Source organism: Prionailurus viverrinus, chromosome B1, assembly GCF_022837055.1.
Source record: "Prionailurus viverrinus isolate Anna chromosome B1, UM_Priviv_1.0, whole genome shotgun sequence".
NCBI lineage: Eukaryota > Metazoa > Chordata > Mammalia > Carnivora > Felidae > Prionailurus > Prionailurus viverrinus.
In genome coordinates, this window is record NC_062564.1 from 49558080 (window position 1) to 49575806 (window position 17727).

Genomic DNA, 17727 nt, shown 5'->3' on the forward strand with positions numbered 1-17727 from the left:
GTGGTAATGTTTAAGCTGAGACCCAAAGTATATGAGGAGAAATCAGGCTAAAAGCAGAAAAAAATATGACAGAAGCACTGAAATGGGGAAGATTTTCGGGTCTTCTAGGAACAGAGAGGAGGCCAGTGTGACTAGATTCCAGTGAACAAAAGAGAATCTTAAGGTGAGCTTAAAGAGTTACGTGTGGGCCAGAGAATAGAATGCTTTTGAGGAGCTAAAGTTTTATTTGAAATGCAGTAGGAAGTAGATGAATGGTTTTAAGCAGGAGAGTGACACATTTCAGGTTGATAAGCAGGTCATTCTGTCTATTGTCTGGCTAATGGATTAGCGGAGTACAAGAGTGAAAGTGAGGAGCCAGATAAAAAGACTGTTAAACCCATCATAGCTCACTTCAGGGTGGTGGCAGTGATGATGGAGAAGAGAGGATGGATTAGAGTTCTGTTTTGTTGTTACGAATGCCAGGACTTTGGATTGGGTTGAGGGTAAGAAAGGAAGGAATCAAAGAAGATGCTAGCTTTTGGTTGTAGGAAATGGTTAATGGGTAACGCCACCATATCCTGAGATGGAAAAAGACATGGAAGAACAGGTTTATGGGAGAAAATCAAGAGTTTTACTTTGGATACATTAAATTTGAAATGCCTAGGAAATGTTCAAGTGGAGATGTCAGGTAGGCTGTATAAGAGACATCCAGGCTGGCAATGCAAAATTGGGATTATCAGTCCACAGATGGCATTTATAGCCATGCAAGTGGATAAGATCACCTAATGTGGAAGAGTTGCTGGTTTCTGAGGTATATTATGTGAAAAAGCAATTTTTAGAGCAGTTCTTACAGTCTGGATCCATCATATTTGTGTATATCCACACAAATGTAAATACATAGAAAATGTGAAAAGGGGGTGAGAGTGATGATTATTATAGGCATGAGTCTGAGCTGAGGAGGAAAGGACATAGGAGAATGGGGGTAAAGGAGCACATTTATGGTTGGGCTGGACATTGTGATAAGCATTTATTTAAAACTGACAGTAAATATTTGAGTTCGGTATTTAAATTATCCCTGTTTTTGGGGTGCCTGGGTGGCTCAGTCGGTTGAGCGTTCGATTTCGGCTCAGGTCATGATCTCAACGGTCCGTGAGTTCGAGCCCCGCATCGGGCTCTGTGCTGACAGGTCAGAGCCTGGAGCCTGTTTCAGATTCTGTGTCTCCCTCTCTCTCTGACCCTCCCCCGTTCATGCTCTGTCTCTCTCTGTCTCAAAAATAAATAAATGTTAAAAAAAAAAAAAAAAAGCTTTAAAAAAAATAATAAATTATCCCTGTTTTTACAGGTGAGGCAGTCAAGGCACAGAGAGATTAAGCAACTTGCCAAAGTTACAAAGGTAGTTAGTTGGTGGTGGGAGTCGGGCTGTGAAACCCAGGCGGCTTTGCTTTAAGAGCCTGAACTTTGCTATAATGCAAGAAACTATGCTACGTGTAAAAGTGTGTGAAGGGGCGCCTGGGTTGCGCAGTCGGTTAAGCGTCCGACTTCAGCCAGGTCACGATCTCGCGGTCTGTGAGTTCGAGCCCCGCGTCAGGCTCTGGGCTGATGGCTCAGAGCCTGGAGCCTGTTTGCGATTCTGTGTCTCCCTCTCTCTCTGCCCCTCCCCCGTTCATGCTCTGTCTCTCTCTGTCCCAAAAATAAATAAACGTTGAAAAAAAAATTAAAAAAAAAGTGTGTGAAAATGTGTGTCTGTGCGTGTACGAGCACGTGTGTGTGTACACCACCAGAGCTTCAAAATATTGGAAAAAAAATCTGGATTGTTTTTTTTTTTGCACTCTTCTTCCTGCCTTCAGGCTTTTCTCTGGCTTCTCTTTTATATTGGGGAGAGAGGGTCATATAGCTAATTACAAAGTTGTTTCAAATAGTGCCCCTCTTAGAGAATTTTTTGTAAGGTGATAAGTAGAACCAAAGTTTGAATGAATCTAAGGATGGTTTTCATTACACCGTAATTAAAATGGTTTGTGATACACAGTAGCCGTAAGTAAATGTCTGAATGAATTTTGTGTGAATGATCAATCTATAGGTCAAAACTGACAGCTAATGACTTAAGTAGGGCTTAGAAAAGGGACATCTTTTGTGTCCTTCCTACTTTCCCTGTTGAGACCTTTGGCTATCAAGTGTATCTCGAGGGCCCTGTGTAAAGAGTCCAGCAGCTGGGAGAGTGTGTATGAGCAACCTACTTTGATTGCCTCTAGAGAATGTGGTAGGTTAATTGTATGTCCACAAATCTAGGTTTTTAACAACAACTGGCTGGTGTGATCTCTTCCTCCTACATGGGCTTTAGTAACAAGATAAGATGGTGACCATACTTTTTTTTTTTAAGTTTATTTATATTTGAGAGAAAGAGAGCAAGTGGGGAGGAGCAGAGAGAGAGAGAGAGAGAAAGAGAAAGAATCCCAAGTAGTCTCCGCACTTCAAACTCACGAACAATGAGATCATGACCTGAGCTGAAATCAAGAGTCAGGGGCTTAACTGACTAAGCCACCCAGGCACCCCTAACCATGTTTTTACTGCTCATTCAAAATCTTGATTATTCATGAATATAAGTCATGCTTAGTAAAACGCTGAAGTGTTTGAAACTTGAGAGGAATAATGATGTAACCCAACCCATTCTTCTTAATACCGAAAATCAAATGGTAGCTTAGTGTAAAATGCAGTTTGAGAGAAAACAACTTTCATTAGTTCAAAGCCCCATGACACTGAAATGGCAACAGTACCTCAGAGTTACTAAAATTCATTTAACTCTGAGAATTCCCTGGTGAGATAATCTACAAGACCATTGACTTTTTGTACCCACACTTATATATCATATACTCTTTTCTCAGTGCAGCTGTTATTGTGTTGAAGACCTTGCTTATTTTTTTAAATGTTTATTTGTTTTTGAGAGAGAAAGTGTGCGCGTATGCAAGCAGGGGAGGGGCAGAGAGAGAGAGAGGGAAACGAAGAATCCAAAGCAGGCTCCACACTGCCAGTGCAGAGCCCAGTCTGGGGCTTGAACTCACAGATCATGAGATCGGCCTGAGCCGATCACAGCTTAACCGATTGACCCACCCAGGCACCCTGAAAACCTTGCTTAGTAAGTGGAATTGAATATACATATCTTGGACTTGCCCCACCCTCCCAGCCCCCATAAAAGTTTGCCACAAAGCTTTTCACAGTGTATAGTTTGGGTCCCCTGGGTCAGGTGAGCTAGGCTAACTGGAGATCTGCCTAATGAATTTTTAGGATATAGCTAGTTTGACATTTTTATCAATTGAAACTTAAAAATTTTTGCTTATTCTTGGAGTAAAGTTTTAATTTTATTTTTACGGAAATGTTCTAGTGTCTTCTTTTGTAAGTTGTCTGTTGTTGGGGTAAAAATAGAGTTTATATTACAACTATCCAGCTTCAGATCATGATATGTTTGTAGAAAAAGCCAAAAAGCCTGTTGGAAAAGAAAGCCCCTTTCTGTAATGGACTAGGCAAGGCCAGCGTTGTTTTGTTTCTGTTCTTGAATTTACCTCAAGAGGGCAACAAACACTTTACTTTCAGATGAAAATTTATATATGATTTGAGCCTTCATTGCAACAGATCTCATGAATGACTCTTGGGAAACAATAAAAGTACAATCTGGGAGCCTTAAAACCATCCATAAATGTTACACTGAATCATGCCAACCCACACTTGACATGTTTTGCTCTTTTCTCCTAGTCTCTATACTTTTATGAGATAATCTGAAAAAAAGCTGATTTGTGGCATCTTGTTGGCTTTGTTAAGGTAAATTTTTACTACTAACGCCCTACAATAAAGGTGGTATTTTGTTTTTTAGGGAAAGGTTGTTATATAGTTCAAAGAAATAGTAATCTGGTTTGTACTATAGAACTAGAGACATAGCAAACCATTTTCTAATGTTAACATTTTGTGAAATAAAGAACAGCCCAGAGATACTATGTTTTGTACATAATATGTTTTCTTCACATTTTTGGAGGTGATCTTTAACTTGCCATTCTTTATATTATCTTTCACTGAGGGTATTTGTGAATACTGTTTGGGTCACCCAGTGTGGCTGACCTTTTTCAGATGTAAAGTAATGAACTTCATTTTTATTTTAGTGTTAGTTGATATTAGTTGTTTGTACTTGCTGACTACACAGATGTAATACTTTCATTAGTGTATCAGAGGTTTTTATTTAAAAGACTAATTTTAAATTAGGTTAAAAATTACATAGTGACAGAATGAGTCAATGTTTAAGGTTACAGTATTTGGTCAAATTAGAGGTTATTAGCTCATGTTAGCCTCCTTTGCTATCCTATGTCTAATCCAATCAAAGTTTAGACCATGTTTAAACCTGATTATTTTACTTTTTACTTAAAAGATTAAAAGTTAAGGTAAGGAAAAGCCCCCAAAAGTGAACCTGGTTATTATTTACAGCAAGTTAGTAGCAAAAAGTATGCTATATCCTTGCAAATAGAAAAATTGAAAAGCTGAGTGAAATACAGTTCAAGGATAAAGCAGGTATAGGGTTTCTGTGAAGGCGCATTACATCAAGCAAAGTGATAATCACTCATTTCCATCAGCTAGACTGAGACTTCAGTTGTCTCCAGAAAGCAACAATTACTGGTGACTATTGTCCTCTAAAAATCATAGCTCTGGAGATGAAAAGGACCGGCAGTGGGATCTGAGTCACCCATTCACCGGAATGCAAATAAATATTGCCAAATAACTCAGAGTAACCTTTTAAAATAGTTTTATTCCTCTTTAATCAGTCCTGCCCAGAAGCAGTTTTATGTTCAATCTTTAATGCTCCTTGGCTGTTTTCAAAAGATGCTATTTTGAAGGGTAGTTACCCATCAAGGAGTGGGTGAGTCATACCTTCTCCCAGTGGAATTTTTAATTCATTTCCGTTCCTTCCTTTTTTGCCCCTCATCAATGACTTTAAATCCTCCAGCTGTGTCCTTATGTGTCTTGGAAAAAAGCTAGAGAGCTAGAGCGCTAGCTTACTGCTGGATACTAGGCCTAGAAGACGGTTTCATAGACTTGCAGAAGTTAGGAAGAAAGCAAAAGCAAATCTCCTAAGGCTTGCAAGTGACTATTTTCTGCCTTGGTGCCCTGGGCATTATTTCCAGCAGGTTTCAGACTTGCATTTCTGGGCTTTGGCTCTAATACTCCCCACCCCTTACTTTATATATTTACTGCCTTTACTCTCTCTCTTGGTCAACCAGATTTTCATGGATGGTGACCAGAATCCTTAACATTGGCAGTCCGACCTAAAATAATCTCAGTCATCTATGATGCTGTTTTTCTTCCAGCATCTTATATGAAGCAAATAAAAATTGAAGGAACTTGTCAGGTACTACATACTTGTCACCTGGATTCTACAGTACTTGCTTTATCACATACTTATCCAACTATTCATTTCTGTACCCTTCCATGGATCCCTCTTTTTTTAAGCATTTTGAAGTAAGTTGTACACTTCAGTACACTTCTTTCCAAATATGTCATCGTGTACATCATTAACTAGTTCATTTGTTGCTATCTTTTGAAGCAAAATTACATACAATGAAATGCAAAGATCTTAAGTGTACCATTTGACAAGTTCTAATAAATGCATATACCTGTGCATCAAAACTCTTTTAAGATATAGAACATCCCAGAATGTTCCTTCATTCTTCTTCCCATTAAATCCTCACCTGTACCTCCCACAGGCAATCATTATTCCTTTTTTCCCTTCCACATTAACCATATAGTATATACTCTTCTGTGTACCTCTTCTGTCACTGAGCATAATATTTTGAGATTCATCAATGTTGTTGGGTATGTCTTTGTTACCTTGTAGTGCTGAGTAGTATTCCACTGTATGCATAGACCACAGTTTATCCATTCTATTGATGGACACTGGGCTGTTTCTAGCTTGTGGTTATTACAATAAAACTTCAGTGAACATACTCATACAAGTTTTACTATGAATATAGTATTTATTTCTGTTAGGTAATAGCTAGAAGTAGAATTGCTACATCATATGTTTAATTTTTTAAGAAACTGCCAGACATTGTTCCAAAGTGGTTGTAACATTTGTACTCCCACCAGTGATGTATGAGCATTTGGTTGTTCCACATCCTCACCAACATATGGTGTTGTCAGTCTTTTTAATTTTAGCTGTTCTAGTAGGTGTGTAATGGTATCTCATTGTGCTTTAATTTACATTTTCTTGATGACTAATGATGATGAGCACTTTATTATATGCTTGTGTTTTCTGTATATATTTCTTTTGTGAACTGTTAAACTCTTTTGTCCATTTTTTATTGGGCTGTTTAAATTCTGGATACCAGTCCTTTGTTGGATCTGTATTTGACAAATATGAAAACCCAGTCTGTGGTTTGAGTATTCATTATATTAAGGACAACTTTAAGTAGAAGTTTTTATTTTGATTAAGTCTAATTTAGCAATTTTTTTATTTAATAGTCATTGTTTTCTGTATTGTTTTTGTTAAACTTGTGCTTACTCCCAAGAAGATACATGACAAGATTCTCTCCTGTGTTTTCTTCTACCTGCAGTTACAGTTTTTTTTTATATTTATCTTGCCTATTTAGACTTGGGGTCTATCTTGGATTAATTTTTATATATACTGTGAGGTAGGATTTGTGGTTTCTTTTTTCCTCTTGGAGGTAGATACTGTTTCAATATTGCTTGTTTAAAAACTTCCCTTTCCTATTTGGATTATATTGGTGGCTTTGTCAAAACTGATTGACTGTACATGTGGAACTGGGCTCTGTTCTGTCCCACTAATCTATTTCTCAGTTCTTATGCCAGTAACACACTGTCTTGATTATTGTAGCTTTATAGTATATCTTGAAGTCAGGTACTGTGAGTATTTTTTTGTCATTGTTTTTCAAGATTGTCTTGGATATTCTATTTCCTTTGCATCTCTACGATGTAAAGTTTAGAATCAGCTTGTCAACTTCTGAAAAGTATGAGAAAATTGGGATTGTATTAAAACTATAGAACAGTTTGGAGAAAATTGACAACAATATTGAGTCTTCTGATCCATGAACATCGTCTGTCTCTTTGTTTATTTAAGTCTTCTTTAATTTCTCATAGAAATCTTCAGTGTAGAGATGTTGTTAGCCTTTTGTTAAATTTATGTCAAAATATTTTTGTGTTTGTTGATGCTACAGAAATTGAACTTCTTAAAAATTTCATTTTCAAATTGTTTTACAAATAGTGTATAATATGTAATTGATTTTTGTATGTTACATTGTATCCTATTACCTTACTAATTTCACTGTGTAGTTCTAAAAGTTGTTTTTGTAAATCTGCTAGGATTTTCTTCATAAACAATCACTTAATTTACAAATAAAGTGAGCTTTAATTTTTCTTTTTGGATTTGCATGCTTTTCTTTTTCTTGCCTTACTGTAATGGCTAGGACATTAGTACAGTGTTAAATAGAAGTGGTGAGAGTAAGCTTCTTTGTCTTATTCCCAGTAATACAGGTGAAACATTTAATATTGCAGTATTAACTGCAATGTTACTTGAGGGGTTTTTTATAGATACCTTTATTGAAGAAGTTTGCTGAGAGGTTGTATCATTAATTCAATTGTCTAATGATTTCTCTGTATCTATTCAAATGATCACATAATTTTCCTTCTTTATTCTGATCATGTAGATTACTTTTTTTTTTTAATATTAAACTAACCTTGCATTCCTAGGATAAACCTGTTTGGTCATAATGTGTTATCCTTTTTATATATAATTTTACTAATACATTGGAAAGGATTTTGTGTATATGTTCATGAGAGATGGTGGTCTGTAGTTTCCTGTTTTATAATTTCTTTGTTAGGTTTTGGTATTAGTGTTATTATGCCAGCCCCATAAAACATGTTAGGAAGTGTTCCCTCCTCTGTTTTCTTTTTTGTTTGTTTGTTTATTTTTGAGAGAGAGAGAGAGCACAAGCAGGGGAGGAGCACAGAGAGAGGGAAACACAGAATCCAAAGCAGGCTCCAGGCTGAGCTGTTAGCCCAGAGCCCAATGCAGAGTTCAAACTTTTAACCCGTGACCTGAGCCAAGCCATATGCTTACCTGACTGAGCCACCCAGGCGTCCCCCCTCCTCTGTTTTCTAAATGTTCATATAAAATGAATGTTAATCCTTCCATAAGTGTTTGCTAGAACTGACCAGTAAAATTATCCAGGGCTGTGTTTTCTTTATGGGAGAATTTTGGATGATTGATTGAATTCCTTTAATAGATAAAGAAAGATACTCAGATTTTCTGTTTCATCTGTGTCCATTTTGGTAAGTTGTATTTTTCAAGGAATTTGTCTACCTCATCCTAGTTGTCAAACTATTTGGTATTAAGTTGTTCATAGTATTCCCCTTTATGCTTTTAATGTCTATATAATGTTAGTGATCACCCTTCTTTCAATCCTGGTTCTGATCATCTGTGTTTTCTCTTTTTTTCTTGATTAATCTAGTTAGAGGTTTATCAATTTTGTTATTCTTTTCAAAGAACTGACTTTTGATTTTATGTCCTCTATTTCATTGATTTCTGCTTTACTTTTTTTTTTTTTTATTATTGTCTTCTACTTTCTTTGGGTTTACTTTATGGTTCTTTTTCTATGACTTAGTAAGGTATAGAGGCTTGGCCTTCATTATAGACGTTTTTTCTTTTCTAATGTAAGTATTCAATGCTTTAACTTTTCCTCTAAGCATTATTATGACAGAATCCCACAAACCTTGGTATGTTGTATTTTAATTATTTTCCATTCAAAATATTTTTTTAAGTCCTTTATATTTTTTGACCTACGAGTTATATAGAAATGGGTTCTTTAATTTCCAAATTACCAAAAGCGAGTCTTTCTTGATATCTTGTTGTCAATTTCTAATTTAATGCCATTTGGGTTAGAGAGAGCCTATTCTATATAATTTATTTTTTTTAAGTTTTTTTTGTTTTTTTTTTTTAATTTTTTTTTAACGTTTATTTGTTTTTGAGACAGAGAGAGAGCATGGACAGGGGAGGGTCAAAGAAAGAGAATCTGAAACAGGCTCCAGGCTCTGAACTGTCAGCACAGAGCCCGACGTGGGGCTCGAACCCATGGACCACAAGATCATGACCTGAGCCGAAGTCAGATGCTTAACTGACTGAGCCACCCAGGCACCCCTGTTTTGTTTTTTGTTTTTTTTAATTGAGACTCATTTTGTGGCCCCGGCATATATGGTTTCACTTGGTGAACATACTATGTATATTTGAAAGAATATGTATTCTTTCAATGGTTCAATGTAACGTTCTATAAATATCAGTTACACTGGTTAAATGTAATGTTCTATAAATATCAGTTAAATTCAGGTGATTGACAGTGTTACTTTTTTCTGTTACATCGGTTGCTAAGAGAGAGTGATATTAAAATTTCAAACCAGGATTGAAGAATTCTCTATTTCTCCTTTCAGTTTGGTTAATTTTTATTTCATTTATTTTGAGACTCAGTTATTAGGTGCATACATATTTATGATTTCTGTGTTTTTCCTTATGTATAAGCTTTTAATCATTATGAAATGTTTTTATCCCTGAAGTTTCCTTTAGTTGATGTTAATTTATTACAGTCTTCATGTGTTTACTGTTTTCCCTATGTATTACTTTTCCATCCATTTTCTTTCCACGCATATGTGCCTTTATATTGAAAGTGGGTTTCTTCTAGACAGCAGTCGATAGTAGTTGAGTCTTGGTTTTCACTCATTTTTATATTGTCTTTTAACTGGAGGGTAATCTGTTAACATTTACTGTAATTATTGATGCGAATATATTTGCATCTACTACTTTAATCATCCCCTCACTTTGGTTTTCAGTAGCCAAAAATAATAGTTTTAGTGAATACTGTTATTGTCTAATTCTGTATAATGCACCTTTTCCCTGTTTCCTTTAATAGGGAATGTTTTCTTAAGAGACACATTGTGCCTATATCTAGCACAATGTCTTAGGGATAGAAAGTACTAAGTAAACATTATTAAATGACCATAGTGTAAAGAACTGTGCATGAAGAATCAGGAGACTTGGGTTCCAGACTTATTTCTGTTATTATCTTAGGTTATTACCTAATTTAAGCCACTTATGTATTCTGTGTTTTAGTTTTCTTGAGAAGGTGGGACTATATTATCTCTAAAATTACTTCTTTCTCTGACATTCTGTGGTTTGAAGAATTTTATTGGAATGAGAATGTTTATCTAAAAGATGTGTTTGCAAGTTATTTTTCATATAGCAGTCATTTTCTGATAATGACAACTTTTCTATAATGCGTTTATGAATATAGTCCTTAAATTTGAATGTGAATGTAATGTTAAAAGAATGTGTAATAACTGTGATTTTTGTCTATTAATAATGCTTTGCTGTTAGTTCTTAACTGTCTGATAGCATTCTTGTCAGCTGTCGCAAGAATCAGAACCCAAAATGTTATGAGTTGTTTTTAATATACCTTAAACTTTGTCAGCTAACATGATAGGGATCAAGGGTCCCTGATTAGTTTCTAAAACACAAAGTCATCAGGTTAGTTTTTCATAAGTTGTACTCATTTAAAAATCAAAATTCTGTTTGTTTCCTTGGTGTGTGTTGGGTAGAACCTTACTATTTTATCGGTCATTTGACATAACAATCAATATCTAGGAAGCAAACTTGACCACTGTCCCAACAAAAAAAAAAAAAAAAGGAAAAAATATTATTTTTAAATCATCAAACACCCAAATCGGTCATTCATAAGTCTAGACTATCACCAGCATAACATTGTACAGAGCATAAAGTTGTATTGAGAAATTTTCCAAGTATAATTATATCAAAAAGAATTTGTTCTGTGGCACTACTACTGAGGAATTGTACCAGTTGTACCAGTAACCTCAGATGTTATTTGGCAATTCAAACAAATCTTTGGTTGCCCAAAGAAGTTTATAAATTCCACTTACCGATTTTGGGATTGTAGATACAGAAGAGAGTTTGTACGTTATGACAAATGAAAATTAACATTCCATCTATGTACCATTTTTATTTACTTTGCAGTTTGCTTTGAGCAGGTTGAGGTCTATGTAGGAAAGATTCTGTAGGACTTTCAGGAACTCAGGCCTAGAGCTGTAGTGAGATTTCACACAGGACTAGACTAAGATACAGCCACCTTTACTGATTACAGAGGTTTTTTAGAGAGGACTGCGACGAACTGATAGCAATGAGAAGCGGTCTTTGATACCCATAGCCTTCTTGGAGTGATTCATGTAGTTTCCAGAAGATAACAGAGACTTTAACATTGAATTGCCGCCTTCCCTCAGTGTCCCCTTGTTTGGGGTCCCTCAGCCAAGGAGTTAGTAATAGGTATAGTTATTTTTATTTATTTTTTTAATGCTTATTTTTGAGAGAGAGAGAGAGAGACAGCGAGCAAGCATGAGCGGAAAGGGGCAGAGAGAGGGAGATGCAGAATCTGAAGCAGGCTCCAGACCCTGGTGGTCAGCTCAGAGCCTGACGTGGGGCTGGAACCTACAAACTGTGAGATCATAACCTCAGCCATTTCAGATGCTTAACTGACTGAGCCACCCAGGCACCCAATGGATAATCACTATTATAGTTCACTTTTTTCTTCCTATAAATAGAACCCAGAAATAATGTATGTTTATATTTCTGCCACTTTTAGCTCTTTGTTCTTAGGTAGTTCTTGATTTTATCTGTGTGTCTTATTTCTTGCAGCTAGATTAGCATCTCTAGCACAAGAATTATTGTATTGTTACTTTTTTTTAAGTTTATTTATTTACTTAGAGAGTGGGTGAGTGAGCTGGGAAGTGGCAGAAAAAGAGAGTGAGAGAGAATCCCAAGCATGCTCCACACTGCCAGCATGGAGCCTGATGTGGGGCTCAAACTCACAAACCGTGAGATCATAACCTGAGCCAAAGTCAAGAGTCAGACATTTAACCAACTGAGCTACCCAGGCGCCACTGTATTATTACTTTCTATAGAATACCTGGTCTAGTGCTAGGCACCTTCTAGGGTTGACTCTGTAAGAGGAAAGATAACCAGCAAAATTATCTAGAGGCTGCCATGGGAGTAAAGAGAGACCTTCTGTGTCTTTGGTTATGCCTGATTCATTTATTCATTCTTCATATTTGTATTTTTTTTATATTGAAGGAGAGTTTTTAGTGCTGAAGCCCTAAAGCAGTTACCTCTAAATGTATTCGAGCCTACTGCCTTCCAAGAACCTCCTGTCTAGACGCACAAACATCCACAAATAACATGGCAAACTGTGTTCATATCATAGGCAAGATGCTTTGGGAGTGGGGTTACAAAGTTATGCGAGGCTCTGGGAAGATGTTGTAGAAGGAGAACTGTAATTTAAGTTATGTTTTGAAGGCTGGGTAGCGTTTAGTTTTTGCATGCTTTAAATTCTGAAGGTATTGTCCCATCTCAACTCAACCCCCCCAACCTTGTAAAAAAATACTGTCAACATAAGTTATTAAGTTACATTTGGCTTTGCAGAGCATATTAGCATCTTTTGTAGTTGGTGCCACTACTGTGGCATACAAAAAAAGTGTAGGATGCACTTATGTGTAGCCCCATACTGGTGGTCTCCAGATTTATTTAAGATGACCCTGTAATATCACAAAAAGAGCAGTGGAATTGGAATCAGAAGACCTGGGTTTATGATCAAGGTTGGAAAATGTTTGGCACATTTCCTAGGTGCTCAAGAGCTTAAGAATTCTGTTGACCCCGGGAAGGTATGGGGGTTGAACTAGGTACTAAAACAGATTCATACTATTGGATGGCTACCTAAATAATAACAGAATGTTAGAACAGGCCATGAAAGCCGTATTTTGCTTAGACTAGTTGAAAGCCTGTATGTAAATATTTACAGAACAATCATTAATATCTTTATACCTCTGTTAAATGAAGAGGCAGGTTCAGTGGCTGTAGGCCTAAAAAGAACATTGACAAAAATCCTAATAAAAATACAGTGATCTTATAGGAAAGATGACCTTATACTCTGTTCTTTAGGACAATGCTTCATTGTTTTTATCATTCAAATTTGATAAGGGTTTCTGCTTAATTGCTTTTCAAATGAAAATACAATTCTAAAAAGAATATAATGGTAAAAGCTTTTTGTGAACATGAAGTGTTTGCTTTTAAAAACTGTAATAATTTTTTAATTCCTCCATTTCTTTGCCTGATAAAGGTAATGACATTTCCTCCCGAAGGAAAGACATTTTTGAAATGGAATTAAATTGAGAATAGGGTTTGTTTCTGTCTTTATACTATATTCCGCCTACTTACGAAGAGACCCTATCATCCCTGCAGCAGCTTCTTCTGTATGTCTGTATGCCTTAGATGACCTGTGCAATAGAAAGATTAGCTGGTAATTTTCTCTTTCCTCTAGACAAAGTTGCACTTACCCACCCTCTAGTTTTTTTCCCAGTGATGCAAGGTACTGTTGTGCTGCAGAGCTTCCTAACTCAGCGGCATCCTTTTAAGAAATACTGGAGGCTTTATAACACTACCAGTTAATAGGGAGGTTTGTAGGATGCCTGGGTGGCCCAGTCGGTTAAATGTCCGACTTCAGCTCAGGTCATGATCTTACAGTTCGTGGGTTCGAGCCCTGTGTTGGGCTCAGTGCTGACAGTTCAGAGCCTGGAGCCTGCTTCAGATTCTGTGTCTTCCTCTCTCACTCTGCCGCTGCCCCCCACTCACACTCTGTCTCCCTCTCTAAAAAATAAGCATTAAAAAAAAAATAGGTTTGTGATGCAAATTTGGAATGCCTGATTCTAAGATATTCTGATTTACTTTCTTAAATACACTAATTTAGAGTTTCCTGCTTTCATCTTTCTTAATCACTCTTCCTGTAATTTTCTTTCTCCATAATATTGGAATATTTGTTTTAATTTTTTTAAAATAATTTTCCCCAAACACAACAGTTGATAATTCAAAGAAGGTTACATTTATCCATGGCATTTGTACTTCTGTTACTGCAGGTCTTGGTACCCACCTATTTGAGAGGCATGAGACTTTCTGATTTAATCATTTCAAAAAAGCAGAATGATTTGGTATCCTGTCTTAGGCAAGATTTGATAAAATCTGAGCTCTTTTTCTGTCTTATGTTACATTTTTTTAGTAACTTTGGGCTACTTGTTTACTTTCAGTCCTGTTGCCTCTGGTAATCCTGTGTAAAACCTTATAGAATACAGTAATAAACACTGCAGAAGAGTTTGAATGTTGAGAATGAAAGATTTTAGAATTAGTCCTCCCAGTTCAGTGATTCTTAACTTTGTTAATAACTGTTATTAAGTGAGTCCATTTTTACTGACAATGAAGAAATGAACCTAAAGGAGTAGTTACAAAATTGTGGAAATTTTAAGATTTTTATACTTCTAGAAAGAGCTATGAACTCTTTTGGAAGGAAGGAAATTAAATGGAAAAAAATAAATAAATTAAAAGAAGAGGCTTCCCTCACCCTCCCCAAAAATTGAGAAAGCCGTGGAAGGGTGCACCAAAAAGTCATTGGGTTCTAGGACATTAGAGAAGTTGAAAAGAGAAGTCTGATGTTCCATACTGAATTATCTAAGCAATGGGATAAAGTGAAATATAGAATAAGGATTTAGAAGTCAGGTGGATCCAATTTCAAATCCTGACTTGGACTTTATGAGCTCTGTGCCCTTGGCAAGGTATTTCATCTCTTTGAACATCAGTTTCTTCATCTGTGAAATGGAGATGAGAGGACACACTTCATAGAGCTGATGGAGCATTCTATATGGATGGAGCGTATAGCATAGTGCTTGGCCACAGTGGCCTCTATAAAATGTCAGCTCCTATCCCCTCACATCAGCAGCCCCTTTAGCAGGTCACTTTTATCTCTGGGTTTTGGGCCAGCAATAAGGCCATTAACTCAAGCAGCTTGAATCTAAAGTATTATTCACTACTTTGATATCTGGTGTTAGTGAACAAGAAAAATGGTTCCTAATTTTGTAAACCATTGCTAAGATTAATAGACTTGGCAGAATGACTTGTGTGTATATAGAAGACATTTTATCTAAAATATTCCTATGATCATTATACATACCTTACCCCCTTCTTTTTTTTTTTTCCTTTTCTTTAATATGACTGTAAAATATGGATTGGGAAGTAAGTAAGGCAGAATAGTTTTCACTTGTATGAAAAACGGTTGCTGGGGTTTTCACAGTTGAAATCACTGCTTGCAAGGAGATTATGGTTGCAGCATACTATGGGAGAATAAGAATGATAATGATGATGCTAACACTACTGTATGCTAGTTAACTCATGTCAGTCCTATGGGTACTATTAGCCTCATTTTGCAGATGATGAAACCAAAGCACAGAGAGGTTAATAACATTTCTGCTTGCATAGTTAGGAAGTAGCAGAGCCAGGATTTGAACTCAGACAGTCTGGCTCCAGAGGCCATGCTCTTAATAACTGTCTTATACTGGGAGGACTAAGAGAAGACAGTCCTTTAAATGGAAGCAAATGTCCTAAAGTGTGGCAAGTTGTTTACTTTTAGATTTGCTCTACAGGTATTCTGAGAGAAGCCTCACAAAGTGTATCGGTATTACTATTGAGACCAGACCAGATTACTGTATGAAGCGGCATTTAGGTGACATGCTGACCTATGGCTGCACAAGGCTAGAGATTGGGGTACAGAGTGTCTATGAAGATGTGGCCAGAGATACCAACAGGTAAGATGGGGCAAATGATTTTGCACAAGCCTTTTTCTACTCCCACTGATTATATCTATGTTCACACTCATTCTCTCTACCTTGCTACCAATCTTAGAGAAGGATGGATAGGTTTCCTTCTCCTCAGAGTCATTCTTCTATCTCTGCTCTTAATTCCATCCCCATTCCTTGATTTTCAGCCTTTTCTCTACTGGCTCTTTTCCAGTAGCCTGTAAACATGCTCTTATTCCTTCCTGTCATAAACAGCCTTTCCCATATGGAAAGCAGAAGGCAGGGCTCAAGGTCAGTCGTTTAAAGCTGGAGAGAAGGCGAGGAACATGGGTTTGAATAAGAAGGAAGTCGAGGTGATATTTAAAAGATTAGTTTTTGTGAAGCAGATGCCAGTCGGCAGAGTAATGAAAGGTTGGTGGGCAATGGTTGTAAGTTTTGAGAAATTTGGGAGGTAAGGAAGGATAGAAATAAGGATTGATAGAGCCCTATGAAGCTCTCTTCTAGAACTCTAGAAATAGATCACTAAGTTGGGGAGAAAAGACACACATGAAAGGTTAGCTGTGTAAGGAACTTTATGATTAATTGGTGAATTAGAGAAAAACAAAAGATTTTAGGACTTTATTAGGCAGCACAGATCATTGACTGTAGGTGTAAAGGTAGGCTTCAGGGAATTGGTATGTGTTGAGTTGGGTCTACTCTACTGGGAGGGGCAGACATGACTGGGGGTTGTGGTAGGAGAAGGAAGTAAAGAGAACTAGGGAAACTTATACCAGTCAGCATCTTAGAAACAACCAGGAAGAATGCCAGGCTGAGGAGGGAGGAATCTTTCCTTTAGGTAATAGAGGTCTGTTAGATACTTTTGAACACAGGGAAGAATTGCACAGATATCAGACTTAAGAAAGATTAACCTGAGTAGAATGCACTCTTGTAGGGGGAGTCTTAAACCGGAAACACTGGTTTGACTGCTGCTGTGATCAAGGGTCGTACCTGTGGAGATGGGAAGAGTCTCTTGAAGGTCAGGAAGGCTTTCTGAAAAGAATGACGTCAGACCTGAGGCTTAAAGGAAGAGTATGACTTAGGTGGGGAAGAGGAAGATTATTTCAAGCGGAAAGAGGCATACAAGCAAACTCCTGAGCACATGGCATATTTCAGGGATTCGGGGTAGGTTAGGTTGGTTACAGCATAGAGCATGAGGTAGGAGAGTGGTAAGAGGTGAGGCTGCAAAGGTAAGCTAGGGTGGCCAAATGATGAGGAGCCTTAGAAGTCAGCCCAGGGAGTTTGGGCTTTAATCTGAGGACAGACTAAACTAAGTTGTGATAGGAGCATACCTATGTTTTAGAAAGATCCCTTTGTAAGGATCACAGTATGGGAGTGGATTAAGAAGAACAAGCTAGAAGGAAGACCAGTTAAGAGACTGTTTTAAACAAGAAGGTGTTTAAAGAAGGTGTTAAAGAAGAAAGGTGTTCTACACCTACGCTGTCCAATATGGTAGTACGAGGAACTAAATTTTTCATTTTAATTAATATAAACTGAGTGGCTATGTGCCTAGAGACTGTGGTATTGTACAATTGACAGTACAGTTTTAGAGTACTGGATATTTGGATGGTGTGTCAGGAGAGAGGCCTGGCCTAGTCATATAAATTGGGAAATGATTAGCAAAAAGAGATTGGAAATGGGTGGGAACATCCAGAGTGGGCTGCAGTCCATGTTTCTAGGAATTTTTTGTGGTGAACGGGAATGTCTCGGAGATGAAAGGATTGACATAGGGCTTCAGTCATTAGTAGCCCCAAATTGTTCTTGGGCTTGCTTCCTACTTGGATGTGATACTGGAATGTTAAGATGATTTATCCAGCTGGCCGCAAATGATTCTGCCCTGTCACTAAATCATTCACTTTTCTCATTTTTAAAGGACCTTGCAGACCACCAGAGTGAAATCTATTTTGTACATAGGTGTCACTCTATGACACCTAATTTATTTCTACAAATAATTTCAAAAGGTTTTTAGAGGAAAGAGCATCACAAGAGGCT

At 37.1% G+C, this 17727-nt stretch overlaps 1 protein-coding gene across 3 annotated transcripts in view; it reads left to right on the plus strand.

The window, feature by feature from the left end:
• ELP3 (elongator acetyltransferase complex subunit 3) overlaps positions 1-17727 on the plus strand; it is a 100051-nt gene that overhangs the window by 28876 nt on the left and 53448 nt on the right. For all 3 annotated transcript variants that reach the window (XR_007151744.1, XM_047857057.1, XM_047857058.1), the window contains exon 8: positions 15547-15708. Coding sequence is in view for 2 of the 3 variants with exons in the window: in XM_047857057.1 (XP_047713013.1) it covers positions 15547-15708 (162 nt within the window). In the remaining variant the exon portion in view is untranslated. The remainder of the gene's footprint in view (positions 1-15546; positions 15709-17727) is intronic.